The sequence below is a fragment of the Zophobas morio genome, unplaced genomic scaffold (genome assembly GCF_036711695.1).
Source record: "Zophobas morio isolate AGI-343-1 ecotype UQ-CSIRO unplaced genomic scaffold, CSIRO_AGI_Zmor_V1 ptg000044l, whole genome shotgun sequence".
Lineage (NCBI taxonomy): Eukaryota > Metazoa > Arthropoda > Insecta > Coleoptera > Tenebrionidae > Zophobas > Zophobas morio.
In genome coordinates this window covers 2,940,581-2,963,121 of record NW_026972149.1, presented here as the reverse complement: position 1 = coordinate 2,963,121, position 22,541 = coordinate 2,940,581, and the positions used below count along the sequence as shown (strand labels likewise).

The 22,541-nt window shown below is 35.7% G+C and overlaps 2 protein-coding genes across 4 annotated transcripts; one reads left to right on the top strand and one right to left on the bottom strand.

Moving 5' to 3' along the window:
• The first annotated feature begins 186 nt into the window (after nt 1-186).
• Nucleotides 187-20,122, top strand: LOC135141796 (arfGAP with SH3 domain, ANK repeat and PH domain-containing protein). 3 transcript variants are annotated; one of them, XM_064073247.1, is made up of 15 exons: nt 187-568; nt 10,575-10,647; nt 13,171-13,562; nt 13,710-13,795; nt 13,844-14,003; nt 14,067-14,340; nt 14,391-14,618; nt 14,668-14,890; nt 14,941-15,121; nt 15,171-15,470; nt 17,353-17,472; nt 17,523-17,703; nt 17,756-17,962; nt 18,041-18,216; nt 18,638-20,122. In XM_064073247.1, the coding sequence occupies exons 1-15, from the start codon at nt 443-445 to the stop codon at nt 18,944-18,946; spliced, it is 3,036 nt and encodes a 1,011-aa protein (XP_063929317.1). In that variant the 5' UTR covers nt 187-442; the 3' UTR covers nt 18,947-20,122. The 3 variants fall into 3 exon arrangements, with proteins under 3 accessions (XP_063929317.1, XP_063929316.1, XP_063929318.1); XM_064073246.1 differs by having other exon boundaries at nt 18,017-18,216; XM_064073248.1 differs by lacking the exon at nt 187-568 and adding an exon at nt 10,043-10,065 and having other exon boundaries at nt 18,017-18,216.
• LOC135141797 (probable hydroxyacid-oxoacid transhydrogenase, mitochondrial) lies at nt 19,731-22,423 on the bottom strand. The gene is made up of 7 exons (XM_064073249.1): nt 21,877-22,423; nt 21,749-21,824; nt 21,117-21,522; nt 20,731-21,067; nt 20,528-20,686; nt 20,204-20,477; nt 19,731-19,976 (listed from the first exon to the last, which is right to left on the bottom strand). Exons 1-7 carry the CDS (start codon nt 21,927-21,929, stop codon nt 19,893-19,895), a joined length of 1,389 nt encoding a protein of 462 aa, XP_063929319.1. The 5' UTR covers nt 21,930-22,423; the 3' UTR covers nt 19,731-19,892.
• Between the last annotated feature and the right edge of the window lie 118 nt (nt 22,424-22,541).

The window sequence follows — 22,541 nt, the reverse complement described above, 5'->3', positions numbered from 1 at the left end:
TTTTAACAAAATATGTAGATGTTTCATAATTATTTAAATCGATAGTTTGGTTGGGTTTGTAGATAGATAAATGGAGAGATTTGTGTTGTTATTTAATTATGTTTGAAAGTGGTTACAGTTTTATTGTGATGGTGCGAGTGCAGAAGCGATGTTCTGGTTTGGTGTAACCACAAATTCCCTAGCAGTGGTGTTGTCATGTATACAACAGTTGGCATAAGTGTGTAATAAAAGTGATCAACAATCTCTGAAATAGCAGAAACAATGAATGCAATATATCAATAAATTGTTTAAAATGATGGACGTGCGGGACAGAATTGTGCAGTGAAATAAAATAATGAAGTGTAGTGATGTTGTTTACGATGTGTTGGTTGCGTAAAGCTCGTATGAGCGTTTGAAGTGGAAAAACTGATGCTATTTTGACTTATTTCTATTAGAATACATCATGCCTACTTTAGTCGGAGTTGCCGAATTTGTAAAGGAAACTAAAGATGATTATCATTCCCCAATTACTTCAAGTTTTGTGTCTAGAATGGCACAATTCAAAAATACCATTGCAACACTGGAAGAGGTTCGTAAAATGATTACATCAATCAATAGACACTTTCCCTTTTACTTAGATTACTTTTCATTATTTTTCTGCATAGTGTAAATAGTCGTCTGTTAAATGGTTATATGACATACATTTCGGCGTTTGCCACTAACTCGTCTTGGCTAACACTCAAAATACTGTTTACTTATTTGTAACTTCATATTTTTAGACCGTTTGCTTGTAGACTTTTTCTGCACAGGATATACCAGATATCGCACTTCCACCAGGAAATTAGTGAAACACGCGACACGTTTTTTCATATATTGTATGACCTCGGTACTAATTTGACCCAATTTTGTAAATTTGTAAAAATTCATCTTTGTTTGATGTACCCACTCTTCCCGCATACCTGTACATTCAATTACTAATGACTCATAATTATTTAAATATTTCACCATTGTCATCAGTTTTTTCTAACTACTTGTTTCTTTAGAACCTACTAATTTAACGCACGATGATTTGAAATTCGTTTCTTTAACATTCCCAAGTCATCAAAAAATTGTTGACATAATGATACTCGTGTCAGACTATCTACGACATCTTTTTAATCTAACCACATACTCCGTTTAATTTTAAATCAGATTATCTCAGTCAATATTTATAAGAGTGTCAAAATCTCACGTTGACGGATTATAATCGATTAGGAAATATATAATATCGTTCATACCGTTCACTTCCCCGAAATCAGTAGTACGATCTGGTAACATATTTACAAATACATTTTTGTGAATGTCGAGCTGAACATACTTTCTATAAGAATTTATGTAAAATGTGCATTGACATTCGTCGAAATCCGTAAATATTTCTGTATACTTTGTCGCTTTGGAGTGCGTAACAGCTAAAGTAAATATAAGTAAACTCGATTTTGTGATACCTCATGTAAACATGTGTACTTATATAGCTGTAAATTGTGATGTCGATTTTAAATTAAAACGTTGATACTCCACGAAATTTAAATCGGGAAACCACATTTTCGATGCTAGAATGACCGTAAACCATCTGTTTATTTAGAACAACAGCGAAGGAGAGATCATTTTTGTCCACGTAGTACCATTAAAGTCAAAATAAAAAAAAAATGAACGGGGAAAACACTAGTGTTTTACTCAAGCATATGATTAAAAAGTAATAACACTGTTCGCATTCATTTGTTACTGCGTTTGTTTTGGATTTTTCTTCTCACGACATTACAAATGTTATATAATATAAATTTCACACGCATGTTTATTCTTCATTACTTGAGTTTCTGGGTCTTTTTATGTTGTTTGTTTTTAATTTTGACCCGCATTTTTTCTCGGTGAAAAATATACAATTTTTTTGACTATTTATTAAAGCATTTATTAGAATAACACAGTTGTTGTTGTTCACAATTTTTCTTTAGAAGAAACCATATTTACGGATTAATCCGTTGATGATTTTGTCATACGGATAATTTTCGAAAATTCGGACATTGTGACATTGTTTTAAAATATTTTAGCAGTTTCAATTGCATGGCCAACTAGAGCGGAAATTAATAGAATCATCCGGTATAACAGATTTCATAGAAATTTTGGTGAAACACCAACGTAACGTATTTTCCAGGATATTAACTAAAATCGATTGTATTATTTCATCCCCGCCGGGCAATTGATGACTTCATGTCATAAAATGCTTAAATGAATAGGTATTTCATGAAAAATTCACCCTGAGGTGCGATATTGCGTACTCTTCGAATATGATTTTATGCTTTAGAAATGCCTACAGTGTCTGAAAAAATGGTCGAAGGTTATTTCAACATGTGTATTGTTAACGGATTTTCTGCTATCGAGGACTCGATTTTGCATTGACAAAAACGCATTATTCCTAGAAACCACATACTCATGACTGCAATTTACGATTGTTTCTGCTTGTTTCATAATTTACTTACTTCTGTTTTTGACAAATATGTACAGAATTTGATCTTTTGTAATACTAGATATTAGATAAAGGTATGACACCTTTAAATGCTTCGAAAACTGTGTACTGTGTAGCACATAGTGTCATTTAAAATTTTGCGAACTGTAGACAATTTTCCTTCAAATGTTTCAGCGTACATACTTGTAATAACAAAAAATCTCCAGAAAATCCAGGTTTATTGTTTTGAAAAATGCTTGCGTGGTTTGAAACACAGACAATAAAACACTCTTTAAGTTAGTATGAAAAGAATCCAAGAGTCCCTTTTTTTGAAATTCTTTCAAAAACGAGATAAACGGCCTCAAATGTTTTTTCACATTCTTAAAAACAAGAGACTAGGTGTCCCCAGGATTTTTTCGAACTCTTTCACAACCAAAATTTAAGGACCCCAAAGATCCACAAAGATGTTTTCAAATTATTTCAAAACCGAAATACAAAGGACAACTAGATTTATTTTATTATTTTTACACAAATTAAAAAAAAAACACATTAGGGCTTCTTAAATGCGAAATGCGAGTCCCCGATATTTTTTCAAATTTTCTAACAAATGAAAGAAAAAATACACTCGAGGGTGGGTGAGCGGGGTCACTTTTGAATTTAATATTATTCAGTGTTATCTTGGCAAATACTAATCCCGCCCTCTAGTTTCTTGGAGGGTATGTTCACCAATATCAGTATTATCTTAGCAAGTATTAGTCCCGCCCACCCACCCTCAGTTTTGTTGGAGAATAAGTCATTTGCCAAAATCAGTCTTATCTTACCAAGTACTAGCCCCGCCCACCCGCCCTTTATTTTCTTAGAGAATATGTCATGTGCCAAAATCATTCTTTCAAATTCTTTCAAACACAAACAAGAGACTCCTAAGGTTTTTTAATATATCTTAAACGACACAAGGGGCTCCCAAAATTTTTTCAAACTTATTCAAAAATAAAACATATTAAGCTCCCCAAGATTCTTTCGCATCAAAAAATAGACACTACGGACCTATATACATATAACATGGTAGAGCCCCGGGAAGTTCTTTTTTCATGTCCTTTATTAAAAAAACTCTATTCTGTTTTTTCAAACTCTTTCAAAAACAGAACACAAGTTATCTTTAAGGTTTTTTCAAGTATTTAAAGAGACACAGAGCTCTCAAAATTCTTCCAGAAATAAAACAACAGGGGTCCTCGACATTTTTTCAAATTTTCTAACAAATGAAAGACAAGGGGCCTTCTAAGATTCTTTCACATATTAAAAAAAACACACACACACACTCGAGGGTGGGTGGGCGGGGCCACTTTTGAATTTAATATTACTCAGTCTTATTTTGGCTAATACTAACACCGCCTATCCGCCCTTTATTTTCTTAGAGAGTATGTTATTTACCAAAATCAGCATTATCTTAGCAAGCACTAGCCCCGCCCACCCACCCATTAAAAAATTGATGACATTATTTCAAAATTGTCACGTATAAAGTTGGTACAGCCCGGTTTACAATTTTTAGCAGAAACGATGCAATGAACTTTGAGACCAACTATCTTCCAAAAAACTGATGATTTTTATTGAACTTACTATATTGTTTCCCTATTGTTTAAAAAACTTTAGTATTAACCGATTTATTTTATCGATTATCTCAGAAAAGGCTTATCTAGTTGACATTCTGGGAATAGAGTCGTAATAGTTAGTATGTCAATAAAATATGAAATATAGCTTTTGAAAATTGAAAGTATCTTCATTAATTAATCGATTATTGCCGTTAAGGTGGATCTAATTTGTTTTAATTTGTTGATACTCCTTTTAATGTGGAAAAGATCAGCAGGGACCACAAATTGGAAAGAAACGATGTTTATAAAAGAAGTCATGGCATATGATTTATTATTTTCTTTTATCGCAAAGCATACGTAAAAAGGAAAATAGTATGTTATGCTTGGTGTCTAACTAATGCTAGACTTATAATATAAGCATAGAATTTACTATTGATTTATTACATAGTGCTCAGTGAGCTGTTTGAGAGAACGCAGCTCGCGACATCCATATTACACAATTATTTGTATTATTTGTATGTTTTGCCCAATGCTACATATTCATCTGTCCGTTTTATAATCCAGGTGAATAAAACGTACCCAGTTCAGTTAATTTGGATTCTCTTTGTCTCGAGTATTGTTCATGTGGTAATTTTAAATAAAAGCACCTGAAAATTCGCCCGTTAAGCGTCGGTTAAATCCGTGATCAACAGAGCGTTTAGTTCAAGTTGGGTGCGTTTCATTTTTAATTTGAATTTTGCAGATTTGTGACCGCGTCAACACCGTGGCTAATTTCAGGTGTTTTTCAATGCTAAGTACGCGAATAGAGTAATGAAATCAGCAGAGGTGTCATTTTAACTCAAACATGACTTTCGAAAAAGTCGAATTTAGTTGTTGTATTTTAGTGAGCGAATGACGTATGATTGTTTTAAAATAAATCGAATGACGTCGTCGTCTTTCCATTCTCGGAAAACCAGTAATATTGAAGAGAAAGTAACGTTTTGGGTTAACTTTGGATGCTATTAGTATTAAAAGTCATAAATATTCGATATGCAAACATCTGTGATTAAAAAGTAGGTTTACAACTTGTCATTTATAGCGATCGTGGGATGGACGTTTTTGCTTAATTTGTTGCTTTTTGGTTCTTCAAATGTGCTACAAATTATAGATAAGAGTTTACGAGGTGTGTTAACTGAGTAATTTTATTGTTGAGAATGTCATTAAAGAGTTCCCATAGTCATGTAATTCATTTATGATGTTGTTATATTTAAGAAAAATGATCTTGTGTAAACGTAAGGAGGTGCGGATTATGTAAGTTGGCACAATAGAAACTGCACTCTAGTACACGACCTGGAAAATTTTTCCACAGCGTGTAGGTGTTTGGTGAAATTTTGCATTACTAGCCTAATATATGCGGATGTGCCACATTGGCCACAAATATGAAAGAAATCATATAGAACCTGTTTCTTTTTTTGGAAAATGTAACTAACCCGACCCGTGCTTGGGTGTTAATTCTTTGGGTGTGTAAATACAATCAAGATAACCAACTTAACGAGCAATTTATTCACAAATACCCTAATTAAATGCAACGAAAATAAAAACTACGTTCGTTTTATTGGACACGACCTATTTAACAAGTAAACGAATTAGGTTCAATTGTTCAAACGCCAATAAAAACGAGTTTTCGACGCTACTCATCCATCGACTTCCGCTCTTCGGGATTAGAGGCGATCATTTTCAGACCCCGCATAAATTACCTGTTTGATTCACGATTTTTTTCTCGAGCTGGAACTCTCGGCAAATCGTGAATCATAGCACAAATATTTGTGGAGAATATTTACATTTTTAGATAAACAGGCGAACGCGACCCACCTTTACGGAGTTAATTCGACATTTGTCTGTACACTGTATTTGACAAACTGTCGTAAAGGGGTTGTTTTATGGCATTGTTCGTCTATCTAATTATTGTTTGCATTATTGAACCGTTTATGGAGCGTTGATGCGCTGTTATTTAGATTTAATTGTCGCTAATTTGTTTTGTATTGTTCGACGGGTTTTACATCCCGTTCCAACCATTTTTCCATGAAAATGATTCGTGTTTTACCAGTAACATGTTTACGCAATTTAAATAATTAACCGTAGTTTATTGCACTATTTTTATCGAACTTAAGTCAAGGTTAGTTGTGCTAAAGCTGCTTAGGCAAAAGATACAACTTGAAGATTTTATAATTCTAACAGGTGTTCTACTTTTAAAAATTTATTACTAGATCGGTAGAATAGATACATATTATTATCTTCGAAAAATCACGCAAAAAAATTAAGAAAGTTGAAGAAACGCGTCACAAAAAATTGTATTATTTTAGAACGTTTTTGATTTTTTTTTCATGTCGTATGTTGATATTTTGCAACAGACGTTCTATGATTTCTTCTGTCGTGGGAAAAAACTGGCTGAAAGTGAAGAAGAAACCTGATTTACTTTCAGCCGTGTTTTGATTTGAACATTTTGCATCTGTTGTTTTTCACTGTTAGTGGTCCACTTAAAAAATAATTGGTCCGTAATTAATTTTTTGCAAAATTTGCTGCCGGGTGCAGATCATGGATAACGGTCAACATTTACTTACAACGTGCAGTATAAACGAATTGTTGAATAATGTACAACCAAATTAATGATGGGGGTTCTAGGCCATTCTTATGGAAAATTAACATGGAATATCATCAAATCATGTATAGAACGAGTCAGAGAATTCACCCCAAATTGATTTGAATTTTTCAAAAATTTTCCATGATAATTTATTATAGGCATTTGCGTCCGTTTGTTTGTCTGTCTGCCTATTGTCTGGTGTTGTAGTGTACTTCAAAGGCGATGGAAGTTCGTTCTAAATAACGTCATTTTTTTTAAATATTATTCCATCATGCTTTGCCCGCGTGACAAGCATGTGACATCAAAAATTAAATAGTAAATCAAAACGTCGAGTTTTTCATATCCAAATTGACCTGACGAAGGGAAGTATTGATGTATGTTTTTTTTAACACAAGTTGTAAAACACGAAAATACTGGTTTCCCACTTACATCTGTTTAAGACTTTATATAACCACATTAGCTATTTTCAGATTATTGCAGAATAATAAACCATTGATAAGCATTTATATTTGTCTCAGTTACGTAACACTTTTTTTACAAATTTTTCTAAAACAGTAACCTGTTCAGGATTAACAGAGCATTAACTGACATGTATTCATAATTCCCGTATGGAAAGATGACTATCTAGAATGTAAATATTGAAAATGTCCGAGATTTAGTACTGCTGGTGCTTCAAAACCGAAGGAAGTTCGCTAAATTTTTGATCATTTGATGCATCTAAATGTACTAAAACGTCAAAATTACAGTAGAGTATTGTATATAACAGGGTCCATCCGGCGAATAGCTGTTCCTGTTTCCATTTGTCTGTCTGTCTGTCTGTCTGTCTGTCTGTCTGTCTGCCGTCCCGGATTTTTATTAGACAGATAATCTCCGAAAGTACTGGACCGATTGTTGTGAAATTTTGTACTTATATTAGGAATATCATGTAGATGGTAAAACGCTAACCAAAATTTGTCTAATCATTCCCACCACTAATGCGATGACGTCACTTCAAAATTGTACATAGTAAATGGGTCTTAAATTGTATAAAATAACGTAGTCCTACACATGTAGTTTACGACTCCGAATTCAGTTTTTACCCGAAACGTCCAGATTTTTGGAACAAAAACCAAAATTATAAAACAACATTTTGCAATTTAATTTTGAATCTGCTAACCCGAATGTTTTGAAATGTTGCAGATGTTTTAAGGCTCTAAAGAGCATCATAAATCTTTAGTCAAAATATATTTGGTTATCCCCTCCAAAAACTTGATGACGTCAGCTCAAAAGTTTGCCGAATAAATCCTATCTAAAATGTACAAAATATGATGCGTCTGTACTTGTGATATATCACTCCATTCATATTTTTTGGATTTGCATATACAGGGTGACTCAAACAATTAATGAAAGTGAGAATGCATTTTATTGATTTAATCAGGAACTACCAAACCGAATGTTTTGAAATCTTGGAGATCTTTTAAATTTATCATAAGCATGGTAAAATTTTAAATCGAAATGTATGATCCCCCTAAAAATTTGATGACGCCACCACAAAATTTTGCTAAAAAAATGCTTAAATGTGTAAAGAATGATGAGTCTCTACATGTGATTTATCACTGCAATAATATTTTTTAGATTTGCTTATACAGGGTGTCTGAAAAAAATTAATGACTGAGTCAATTGATTTTATTGATTAAATCAAGAATTATAAAAATGTAATACAAAAAAGACATAATAGGCTTGCAGTCGTCACGTTCCCGACAGCGAGGGAAGTACTGTCTAAACTCTTTAGACCAATTTTTTAAATATTATTTCATCATGCTTTGCTCGCGTGACAAGCATGTGACATCAAAAATTAAATAGTAAGTCAAAACGTCGAGTTTTTCATATCCAAATTGACCCTAACGAAGGGAAGTATTGATGTATGTTTTTTTTAACACACGTTGTAAAACACGAAAATACTAGTTTCCCACTTACATCTGTTAAAGACTTCATATAACCACATTAGCTGTTTTCAGATTATTACAGAATAATAAACCATTGATAAACATTTATATTTGTCTCAGTTACGTACAAATTTTCCTAAAACAGTAACCTGTTCAGGATTAACAGAGCATTAACTGACATGTATTCATAATTCCCGTCTGGAAAGATGACTATCTAGAATGTAAATATTGAAAATGTCCGAGATTTAGTACTGCTGGTGCTTCAAAACCCAAGGAAGTTCGCTAAATTTTTAATCATTTGATGCATCTAAATGTACTAAAACGTCAAAATTACAGTAGAGTATTGTATATAACAGGGTCCATCCGGCGAATAGCTGTTCCTGTTTCCATTTGTCTGTCTGTCTGTCTGTCTGTCTGCCGTCCCGGATTTTTATTAGACAGATAATCTCCGAAAGTACTGGACCGATTGTTGTGAAATTTTCTACTTATATTAGGAATATCATGTAGATGGTAAAACGCAAACCAAAATTTGTCTAGTCATCCCCACCACTAATTTAATGACGTCACTTCAAAATTGTACATAGTAAATGGGTTTTAAAATGTATAAAGTAAGATAGTCCTACATGTAGTTTATGACTCCGAATTGAGTTTTTACCCGAAACATCCAGATTTTTGGAAAAAAATCAAAATTATGAAAGAACATTTTGCAGTTTAATTTGGAATATGCAAAACCGACTGGTTTGAAATCTTCTAGATGGTTTACAGTTATGATAATTAATTAATTAATAATAATTTTTGATCAAAATGTAATTGCTCATCCCCCCTAAAAAATTGATGACGCCGCCCCAAAATTTTGCTAAAAAAATTCTTTCGAAAATGTGCAGACTTGTAACTTATCATTGCATTCATATTTGTTAGATTTGCTTATACAGAGTGACCAAAAAAAAATTACCAGTCAATTTATTAAAGAAAGTGAAACCAGAAGCGAAATAACTTTGGACCATTTTTTTTAAATTATTAGTATTACGCTGCACATGTCGGAATTGACATGTTGATCAAAACATTTTCCAATGGCAAAACTCAATAGAAACAGTGACATAACCTTGCGTTTTATCAGTGCATTAATGTTTTTGTAGCAATTATTACTTATTATATTAACATAATACTATCAAAGACAATGTCGGAGTATGGGTGAACAAAGTATGACGCATTGAGTTCAGAAAGACAAGTTCTACATGTTTCTTCTTACACTGCGACAGACGACAGACAGAGAGATCGACGTTTTAAATTTTTAAAAAATCTTGCAACGCTATTACAGGATATTAACTAAAATGAATTTATTTATCCGTTTCAGAAATTTGATGACGTCGTTGTTGTTTATCAAATTAATCTTATCAATGCTGTGTTGTTTGAAGCACAAAAACATGCTTGTTTATTTAATGTTTAAGTGGAATTCGAACGTATTAATTGAAGCAGGTGAGAAGTTCGCATTGATTTCTCTTATTTACTACAAATTTAAAATAATTTTCCGAATGTTGCTTACTAGAAAATAACAAAGTTTGTACATTATCCAAGTGTGAAATGAAAAATTTTGGATTAATTAAGGATGTCGTGTAATATATTGCAGACAAGGCACTTCGGATAACGTAATATCATTAATGTAATTGTGTGCCAGAGTAAGTTCTTGTTGTAAACTGGATACTCGAAAATGGATTGACATAATTGATGTAATTGTACGCCACAGTAAGTTCTAATTCGCTTTACCAAATCTTGTGTGTCTATATAAATTAATTACAGGATCGCTTTGTCTTCCAAAATCTTCGCACAATGCCTCATTTAACGTCGTTTTGTATTTCATACGTCGGTACTAACGAGAATCGACGTGATATTTACTTTTTTTTTTTGATGTGTTAATATAAAAATGGTGTCAGCGGTGGGATGAATTTTGCGTTTATTTTTTTGAAAATGTTTTTCTCGTGTTGCAGACTTTGGATTACGACCGCGATGGACTAACAAAAATGAAAAAGGCTATTAAAGCCATCCACACATCTGGAAACAGTAAGTACACTTGTTTGTTTATTTTGTACAGGTTTGCTATTACTAACAATGTATTTTATTATCGTTCATCAACACCTTTGTATTTGAGTCCTCGTTGCACTGTCCTACAAAACTGAGTTAATGTCACAGTGTTCATATTGCATATCAAGCTAATCAGCTGTGTTAATCGCCATATTCATTCACAGAACAGGTTTATTATAAATTCTGAATAAACCACACAATGTGCTTAATTTATTGTTCGATTTAAATGTTATTTTTACTGTTCTTATCGTTTTCTTACCGGTTTGGCATACCAAAAAAGAATAATACGTTCGTTCAATAAAGGATTTGAATCCCATTTCGGTATTCGGGGTGCCAGAATTGGTTATGTAATTGGGGAGCCACACTCATTCGATTGAAAGGAAGTGTGTGTGTTTATCAATTTTCCCCTTTATCATGGGAACACGAGCTGCACTAACCGTATTATCTTTGTTTTGCATTTTTTTATGAGACGTCAGTAGCGATTATATAAAATAAAGCTTTGTTTTTTCCACGTTAAATTGCAAAAAATCCAACCCAGTTCATTTAATTATTTTTCGAGTGTATAAAGCGCGGTTCTATCGACGTTTTTAGAAGCAAATGAAATTCCACAATCATTATTTTTGCCAGATGGATAAACAGCTGCGGTTTATGGTTGGTTATCGGAAGAAACACAAAACGGGCATGAGAATATATGCAAATAGTGAAGAAGTGGAACAAATTGAGTAAATGGGATCTAATTTCCCATCGCCATGTCTAATAAAGTAAGCTCACTGAACACATGTGTTAAATGTCAAATCATTTAAAATCAATCAAGTAAACGGTTTCTTGTTTTATATCGATCAAATTATGGGTTCTTGCCATACATAGAATTGGAAGTACAAGTGGAAAAATTGCACGAAGAGAAAGTGCACAAAAATCAATCAGTGAGATTGAATGAAGACCATGTCCTTGATTTGAAGCAGTTTCAAACGGGATAAAGTATGCCGACACGTTTAATTATGCGGTGAATTCAAGATTACATTTCCAGGAATAAGTGATTTCCACGGGGGCGACAAAATTTTAGACATTATAGGTCTTGCAGCTGTTACTATTTTTTGAATAACATTTGATAAGACATTACAGGATTTATTTGGCTATAGAAATCTGGTGGAAATTACTTATACTTGAAAAATCTTCCAAACCAACGAACTGCAATATTAAATAAATAATACAATAAGTAAAATGAATTAGATTTGAGTGAACCTGCTTAACCCTGAAGGGAAATTCATATATTTCTACAAAAAGAAAAATCTCACCCATTTTCATTTGATTCCACGCATCGTGCTTACCCGTCTTCCCCTGCGTCTATAGTTTCGTGGAAATATTTTCTCCTTGTCCGTTCTTGAACCTGGTCATTAATTATTTACGTGTTGCTTAAATGTGTAAACTATGTGAAGAAATAAACAGAAATTAGCAAATAGTAGATGCTAAAAAGAAAATGTAATGTTGGTATAATTTCTTCTAAATACTTGGAACAACATAAATATAAATGAGCAAGCATTATTCAAGGTAGCTTACGTGGCTTCTTATTATTTATAATGCATTGTACTTTTCACGTAGTATTGATTGCGGAGAACAGTCTCATCGATTTTGGAAGCAAAAACGCAATAGAATTCTCGGTGTCTGAAGTGTTCCAGAAGGCCGACTTCGAATGTGATCATCTTCGTAAACAAACACACCTATATCTAATTATGCTTCGATTGTTATGTGCTGTTGAATATCCCAATTACCACAATAATTACGCCGTTGCATTAAACTGCAACCGCAAGTAATTGTTGGGTATTGCAAAATTGGAAAATCCGTCATTGGTTTGTGGTTCACAGACCTCGTGCAGTATTGGTACTTTTCATCGATTTTCTCTTGAAAATCGTCTACAATTACGTTTATGATGCCATTAACCTAAACTACGGCTGTCATGTTCCTGTGGCAAATATAGACCGGAAATCGTTCGTTAAAACGTAGCACCCTCAATCTGTAGGGTTTGATTTTGCGAATCTCTTTATAGATTTTACTTCGCCAGACGAAGTAATTATTTCGGCTCATTTTAATTTTAATATCGAATTCGGTTACTTGGTAACCGACATAATACAGAGCTGTGCCCGGGGTAATGACCATTCAATAATTTTTTGTGTAGCTAATTCAGTTAAAATTAGAAATTAACGGCATGACCAAAAACCGGATACTTTATTTAAAGCTGGAAGGTTGAAATCATTTCCGGCGAAACCGAGGAACAATTAAATTGAACTTGTGACATATAATTCAATTAGGTAGCTGGTGGTCGGGTTGTAATGAGGAAAATTATTGGCCAGAAAACTAATTTTCGGTGAACGAAAAACAATAGTAGTAGCTTATCAATATTAAAGTATCGTGTTCATAAACAATTAACAATAACTGGACGCGAGACTTCGAGGTATCTTGTGTTCGTTGAATCGTAATTTGTTTATTGTCTTTCGTTTGTTACAGCCCACGTAGAAAACGAGATGTATTTGAGTAAAGCGCTGGAGAAATTGGGGAATAAGGATCACGAAGATGTAATCGGAGAAGCTTTCGAAAAATTTTCCGTCGTAACTAATCAATTGTCTCTTTTGAAGAAGACGTTGATGCAAAATTTGAATAATATTGTTATGTTTCCTTTAGATAATTTATTAAAGGGGGATTTGAGGGGTATTAAAGGTGATTTAAAGCGGCCGTTTGATAAGGCGGCGAAGGATTATGATAGTAAATACGCCAAAATAGAAAAAGAGAAAAAGCAACAAGCCAAAGAAGCGGGTCTAATTAGATCAGAAATTACAGCAGCAGAAATAGCCGACGAAATGGAAAAAGAACGAAGACTATTTCAATTGCAAATGTGTGAAGTAAGATTTGGCTAACTGTATTAAGGTTAGGTGGAATCTTAAAGCAACTGGAACGACAGCATGAAAACTTTGACTTACTTAATTTAAGTAGCTTTAAGATTCCATTAATCTGCTGTGTCGTCGTACGTTTAACCCCCGAATTTTTAGTATCTAATCAAATATAACGAAATTAAAACAAAAAAGGGTATAGATTTGCTCCAAAATTTAGTCGAATATTACCATGCTCAAACCAAGTGAGTATTCACATTACAGTCGCTTTTCGGTACTAATGCAACCACCAGTTATTTTCAAGATGGCTTGAAAACTATCGAACATTTTGGATTTTACGTAGCGGACCTTAGTATTAAATTACAGAAAATCAAGCAAGTGCAGGACGACGAGAAACGAAAATTGACAGACCTAAGAAATTTAATTAAGTCAACGCCGAGTATTGAAAAGGAAGTAAGTGCGTACTGTGCTGTAGCGGTGATGTTTATTCTATTTTTCTGGTTCGTTCTCGCTTAGGTAAGTTTGCCGGTTGATAAAGGAGCTGCAGGTTATTCGTTACACCAGCTCCAAGGTGATAAGCATCACGGGGTTACGCGAAGTGGACATCTCCTTAAGAAATCCGAAGGAAAAATGCGACGAGTTTGGCAAAAAAGAAAATGTAGAGTGCAAGCTGAAGGTTATTTAGAAATCTGCCACGCCGATGAAAGTAAACCACCCACCAAAGTGAACTTGCTCACCTGCCAAATTAAAGTAGTGCCTGACGACAAACGAGGCTTTGATTTAATTTCGTGTATGTTGAAATGAAAGTTATTATATGTATTTTTGATAATTTTGTTTTAGATAATCGGACTTATCATTTTCAAGCGGAAGATGAAGCGGATCAACACGCCTGGATGTCCGTGTTAATTAATTGTAAAGAAATGGCTTTAATGAAAGCTTTTGATAATAGCGGTAAAACGGGGAGTGATAAGGTTAATCATAGTTTAATCGAATTGCAACAGGCTATCATACGCTATATACAGAAGATTCCAGGAAATGACAGATGTTGCGATTGTAACTCGCAAAATGGTAACAAATTTTCCCTAATCAATCACAACTTTATCAATATGCATTTTAGACGCCACATGGTTATCAACAAATTTCGGTATTATTGTTTGCATTGAGTGCTCAGGCATACACAGGGACTTGGGTGTACATATTTCCAGGATTCAATCTTTAACGCTCGACAATGTTGGAACTAGTCAATTGGTACTCGCCAGATTTATGACAAATCATAGTTTTAATGATATTATGGAAGCTCAGTTATCACCAAATGATAAACTCGAACCGTCCAGTTCTATGTACGTATGACGCGACTTCACGAGGATTTTTTCATGTTTTTGGGTTACAGGGAAGAAAGACTTAATTTTATTAGAGCAAAATACGTAGACAAACAATTCGCTGAAAAAATGTACGAAAACGAACTAGATAAAATTTACGAATTGGAAGAAGCTGTTAATAAAGGTGATCTAGCGACGCTTCTTCAAACGTGGGCGGAAAACGTCGATTTTACCTCACCGTTACCTTCTTCAGTAGGTACTCAAGTTGGGTCAAAAACTTGCATTAATTTCATTTCTATAGAAAAATGGCGAAACGGCGTTGCATCGAGCGATATTAAACGAAGCGGGAAGGACGTTGCATATAGTAGATTTTCTCATTCAGAATATGTCCAGTTCAGCAATTGATAAAACAACGAATCCCCCTCCAGGTTTGGAAAATTGTGGATCAAATACGGCTTTGCATCTTTGTGCCATTTACGATAAAGTAGAGTGTATGAAGCTTCTCTTGAGAAGTGGTGCTAATGCAAACCTCAAAAATTCTCAGAACAAAACCCCTATGGATATTGCTCAAGAGTTGGGCCACCATACGTGCGAAGATCTGGTAATTATTTTACAATTTCTTTTGGTGCGCGACCTGAAAAGAATCATTCAGTCCCTTTAGAACTTTCATTATATAAAAAATTAGTAGACCATTATGGTATATAAGAAAAACGTCTTAACATAAGTTATATGACTTAAAATTCAAAAAGCGACACTCATAAGAAAACTTTGGACATATACATATCTACTATGTGAACCTTGAGGAACGTTACTTCAATTTGTTCCTAAGTATCGGACAACCTAACCTTCCACCATAAGGCTTCTACCGCTAAGGTATGAAGCCTAGAAGCTGTTTCACTGCTCCTATACTACCTGAAGACCTGAAAGAAGTAGCCGGATCGTTGGGGATAAAGTTGATCCCCGAGAGTCAGGGAGATCTCCTTTTCCTGACTAAATGAACTACTTGCTCCGACAGTACTTGATCCCTCGGCTCCTTTATGGGTTCCAGAACCCCAGTGTTACAGGCGGTTTGCTTACAGTAGCCGACCGGTTAATTAACAAGTTTGTGAGGACTACATTTGAACATCCACACCCCAGATGCGGTCATCCACGCTTCGGCGTGGATGTCCCCCCGGACCAGGTGTGGAAGGAGAGGCTACATGCGGGTGAAATGACGGCGGGTCTCTGAAGCGCCTCTGGTGATCCTGCAAATTCTACCTGGTCTTAAGGGCTGCTCCGGTAAGGACTTCGTGCGAGCTGTACAGCTCCGCACGGAAACCCTACCGGTAGTCCGGGTGCCTTATAATCCCCAACCGGCCAGGCAGTGCAGGGGTTGTCGCCAGAGGATAGAAACCTTGTCCCACAGGGATGTCCTGTGATGCACGGGATGAGGATTCGAAGTCACAAAGTAGCCCGTTATGTAGCGGTATCAGGGTTAACCGTCGAGTGGGAACCCGCGACGGCACCCTGTATAAGCCCGATCTCGTTATCCACACTGCGGGGGTTATTCTGGTGGTGGACGTCCAAATCAGTTGGGAGTCGGGCAGTCGTACAATTTCCGAAGTCTGAGACCTGAAACGTCGCGTGTACGATCAGCAAAATATCCGTGAGGCAGCAGCCCGACGGTGGCCAGGAAAGGGCTTCAGGTTCTGTCCGCTCATCCTGGGGGTTAGGGTTTCTGGTCCCAATGCAACCAGGTGACGGAAGACCTGTTGAGGATCCCTGGTCATTTGAAGGCTTCCTGCGTTAATTCGGTCCTCAAGTGGGGGTCGAGCATCCACTCGGCCTTCATGAGGACCGTCTTGAACTTCCGGCGTTTCCAAATCAAAGAATATCAGTCGTTCTGCGTCACCACCGTGGATCTTTCCGATATATCCACCACCGGACACTCGCTCTGTGAACCAACTAGAAGATAGAGGTCATAACGATCATTTAAAAGTCCCATGAACAGCCTGCGCTGAAGCTCTACTGAGCTTCAAGACACTTGTTTTCTGACCAATAGGAGTGATAGCTGACGCGTTAATCATGAATGTTGGTGAATTTATAGTGTAAACATTTCTGGTGTATGGGGTACACCTCCTGTGCCTTAGATACGAAAAACAAAACAATACTAATACTGGCAACAGTATTCGAATGGCGTCTTCAAAATGCCATCTTTTCACTGTACAAGTTTCATTAATGCAGAAAACAAAAACAAAACATACTAATTTTCGTCACTGGTTATAAATTATCGTGGAAGTCTGTAGTTGTTTATTTGTCTATCAAATTAGAAACTATGCGCGACCAATTGGAGTAGACACAAATGATTACCCATGATGTGTAAATCATTCACGAATTAGTATCATCAATGCAGTAAATTAGTTGAAAATGTGTCAAACTACCCTATCCTTGATTAAAGGACAGATGAAACATTAACTTTCGTTTTTTTTTTTTGCTATGTGCAGCTTGTCAACGCCGCCAACAGGCAAAAAAGCTTTTTTGATAACATCAACATCGATTGGAACTTGTCCCATGATGATGGTTCAACAGACTTTTCGGATGACGAAACAATAATAGAGGATAGAGTAGGTGTCTCGATGGTGCATTTGCGCATTTTATTGTGTTGTGTTTTTAGAATGGTTCTTTAACACCAGAAAAGAAAAACCGTTCCCGCCCACCGAGTTACACCGGGGGTGATTCCCCGGTAACGCTGCGTTCGCGATCGTCCACTTGTGACAGTCTACAATTAGGAAGTAGTCCAAATAGTAACAATAGGCAAATGCCGCCTCCACCACCTCCACAATCCCGAAAGCCAGGTAGGAAATAAAATCGGTTAATTTTTCGTGAATCTGACTGATCATTTTGAAGAATTGTTAGTCCATGCCAGTTTAAAGAAACGAGTGGCTCCTTTACCACCACCTCCAAACTCCATGCAACTGCAGTATGGGACTTTACCAAGTAGTCATAGTCGAACACCATCAGATCCTATAGCTGCAGGGTACCACACTTTAAGTCATACCCATAAGCGTTCACCGAGCAGTGATTCAAGCTCAGGTAGATCTGTGATACCTATAGGTGAGTTTTCGTCGTCCCCTTTTTGTTGTTTTTGTATTTCAAGCGAGATTTTAGGAAATAAACTAGTCATATCTTCAGATTGTAAGAGTTCTGATAAACTTGGAATGGTGCGGAGGCCCCAGAATCCTCCACCGCCAGCACCTAATCCATCAAATCGTCTTTCAAACGGTCGCTCAACGGAAAGTATTTCATCAATGGCGTCTGATATTGATGTACCAGGGTCGGGTCATAATCCCATACCGCCACCAAGAAGGGTGAGTGAAATATTCCCTATACCATAATATTGTAAATGTGCACTGTTAGAATGGGATATGACGTATTTTTGACTTGAAAACTAACGATTGAGTATATATTTTTGAGCCTGATTGGTTTGCAGAGGAGATACAAGTTTCGTTTGGAAAGTTGTGCTGAAGAGAATGATGTTTCTATTATGGTAAACATGCTGTCGTGTTCTAGCATGTTTGAGTGTGCGCTCTACATTTCTCTAGCTTTGATTACTTTTTGTACGCTTGAACTAATATTATGTTAACGTGATTTACGAATTTGCTGGAACCAATCAGTTTGACTATAATTTCGTAACATAGTTATGCTTTGTTGCATCTTTTTTATTAACTTGTGCCATCACAATACTCCCTATTTTGTGACGAGTTCAACTAAGTTTGATTAAATTTGCAGGCGTCAGATTCTCCTCCTCACAAAGTATCGTCTAGTCCAATCTCTACTGGATCTCTTTGCTCGCCACGCTCAATGATGACCGGAAGATTACCATATACACCAAATGGGAGCAATGGACTAAAGAGATGTAGAGCTTTATATAACTGCAGTGCAGATAATGACGATGAATTATCCTTTAGTGAGGGAGAAATTATTATTGTTATAAATGAACACACTGACGACGAAAATTGGATGGAAGGAATGGTCGAAAATGAACCCGAAAGAAAGGGAATGTTCCCTGTAAGTTTTGTTCACAGGCTACCAGATTAGTAGTTGCTGACTTGAATTATTTTAAAAGATATTTTATTGAGTATATGGTTTAACAAGTGTTTCAAAAATTTGTTGAATATTTTATGAAACTTTAAGATTCTTTTTAATATACGTTGGCTCGGAATAACAAACTTGTGTCCGCGATTTTTGATGAGATAATTACTCTTATAGCTGTTTGATGTAAGAGTAAAAATTGCTTGAAACAATTTTTGCGGCCGAGTATGTTTCGACTCGACGTATTAAAGGTTGTATCAAAATTGTTTGTAAGCCATATTTGTCGTGTAGAGTTACAATCTAGTTTCTGCCATAATTTCTGTATTTATTATTTTTTAATCATTAAATTTGTATTTATTTAATGACATTACATGGTTCAGTGTATATATAATTTATAATTGTTGTGAGCCTGGAAATGTTTTGTTCCTCAGAATATTAAATTTGACTGATGTACCTATTTGTCACTTGCTTGATTACATTATAAAAGCATGTTTGTGTATATAAAGTCATATTTTTGTAGAAAAATTAATTTATACAAGTGATCGCCTGTTAGAATTCTTAAACCAAAGAAAAATCTATTGTTCTTATGCAGATGTAGTATATATAGCTATGAATATATAAATTGCCAGTGTACATATAAGATAACTAAGATGTGTATTATTAGGTAAATGAGATATTTATTTATTTCGCAAATTTGCGGTAAGCACAATATTCATTTTCAATTGATTTACCATTTTAATATTTATGCACAATTTTATTTTGTATTGTTTAGTAAAAATACCAAAACTACTTTTTTATATTAACTGTATTTTATTTACAGTATTGTTTGGGCACAAACATGCTATTGACATTTTAATGGCTTTTGATGTACGTAATATATTTCCTGTAACTAATAATTAGCCAGAATGTATTGTAGATACTGTCAAGTATTGAATACAATTTTATTAAATACTCAGTATACCATCATTGATTGTTCAAATAAATTCGCCAGGTCTTCTTCAGATTGTTCCCTTGGTGCCATCTTGGTAATGCGACTCTGAAAATGTCACTTTGTTAAATTAATAAGTTCGTAACAATGTACTTTTTTTTAATAAGTAAGCATAACATAGAATAAGACTTAATAGGTTAAAAAACCAGTGTTCACCAGAAAGACTACTTGTCTGAATAAAACATTAGATTATTTGTGGTTTAATTATAGTGTAATCGCATCTTCGTGGAAAAGAAGTCATTACTGAACACTAATGACGTCTCTATAACTGATACCTGTGGTAATGTCCCTTTCACAAGCTCGGGAATGTCTTCTTTCACAAAACCTAACGCAGATAGCCCGTTTTCTATTTTCATTACGTCCATATACTCCCTCAAGACCTCAGAAAGAACTTTTCCGGCGTCATCCCTTTTAGCGTTTCGCGTATCAGTCCCTAGAATTTCAGCCGCTTCTAGATGTCTTTCAGGACATGCAGGTGCTGTGAACTGGAACACCGCTGGGGCACTCATCACTACTGATAACCCGTGGGGAATAATAGGGTGATCAGGGCTACAACCACCAAAACTAAAGCAAACCAGAGGAAACATAGTGGCCTATACCTGTAATCTTGTGGTTTGAAGGTTTTGACGTTGCCTGATATGGGGTAGGACAACCCGTGGCATAAGTGTACACCAGCGTTACCAAAACCTACCCCGGCCATCGTCGACGCTAAATGCATTGCAGACCTAGCTTCTAAATCGTCGGGGTGATAGACAGCCCTGGAAGAACGTGGTCATTTTCGCAACAAAACTGGGGCACAAACCTTTGGAAATATTTTCGGATGATGTCTAGTGCGAAGCGAGCCCAAACGTCTGATATGGGGTTTTGGCCTTGGTAGGTGGGTCGTACGGCAGGGTTACTCGGACACGGGGTTCTTTCATTGAATGGAATAGCAGTGAAAGATTCTAACGCGTGACAGAAAACATCAAACCCCGCGTACGCGGCTACTTTTTCTGGAAGCGTTAGAGTGTGTAGTGGGTCGATTATGCCTAAAGTGGGTCTTAGGGCTTTGTAAGATATGCCAGTTTTGCAATGTAAGGGTTTGTAGTCAAATATAACAACTCCTGTTGTTTCACTACCGGTGCCTGATGTTGTCGGGACTGGAATGGACAATGAGGTTCGCGATTCCGCGTGACTGATTAAACTTACTAGCTATTAAGGGTTTGAGAGGGTTTTCTACAGGTTTGGCTTTGCCTATGGGTGCATTTACGAAGTCCAGAAAGTCAGCGTTAGGGTTTGAAGCGTATAAATTGGCTGCTTTACACGTGTCCATTACAGATCCTCCTCCCACTGCTACGTAAGCGTCGAAATTGCTTCCTTTGGCAAATGCAATGGCATGTAATAGACTTTCTTCCGTTGGTTCGACTCGACTTTGGTCATATACTTGAAACGTAACACCACTACGGGTTAGAGAATCTAGAGTGGCTTGTACCGGAGGAAGTTTAACTAAATTGGAGTCAGTCATGACGCAGACGTTTTTAGCATTCATGTTGACAACGTCCATTCCGACTTCTCTGGTGACCCCTTCGCCGTAACGAACAGTACTAGATACCATCTTTCGGAAAACAAAGGTTTATATTACGGTAATTAAGCGCCTGAAGTAGACGAAGATGTAGAGTTGCAACGTGCGCCTAAATTTAGACAACGCATGTTGCATCCGCTTGCGTGAATGTGTGCCTTCATTAATTATTAAATTGTCGTTAGAAGGTCAGTTTTAATTAAATAATTTGGATTCATGCATGAGAGATTAAATTGTTTTAACAAGGATAAAGGATACTTACTTCGAAGGCATACTCCTTGGACGGCAAACTGCCGGTATGTACCCTACCTACGTTGGCGTGGGCAGGACATTTGCACCTGAAAAGTATGCCACGTCGTATCCTAGGATTTAGTCGTTGTTTTTACTTACGAATTCGATGTTACTAAGTAAAGCAGATTTAGAACTTTTTGTCGAGAGACCATTTTTAGGAAGTTCGATCGTTCACTACACCGTCGCGCTATGGTGTCAGCTCGGAATTACTTTCAATTCTACACGATATAAACAAGTCCAAAGGTTTAATTATAATTCTCGAGTTTGGACTCATATCTTTGTTGATATTTTTTATAACTCTGAATTGTGAATCTCGGAATCAGTTTCTTCCAGCCATGCCGAGTTCTCATCCTTATGAATAAATTCAATGACGTGACATTGCACATGTTGCTATTTAGAGTAACGATCATAGACATTATCATTATTGTCTTAAATTGTTTTGAATGTTTTGAGTGCTCCGAAATTATCTTATTTGTTTAGAAGATCTTTAATCCGCTGAATCTGATGTTGAAACATTTGACACGCAGATTTTTCTTCTGGTAAATAGACATTTCTAGAGTCACGTCGTTTCAGAATTGCGAATACAATGTTTACAAACAAAAGATTTGCGTTAATGCGGACTTTACAACACAATTTGTTTATCGCAGCGTTCAATCACATAAACTAAAAATGGAAACTGAGTGAAACCATACTATACATATCGTATCAAAAGATAAGATTCGTGTCGACTAAGTACCTACCTGTCCAGACGTTTTATTGCGTTC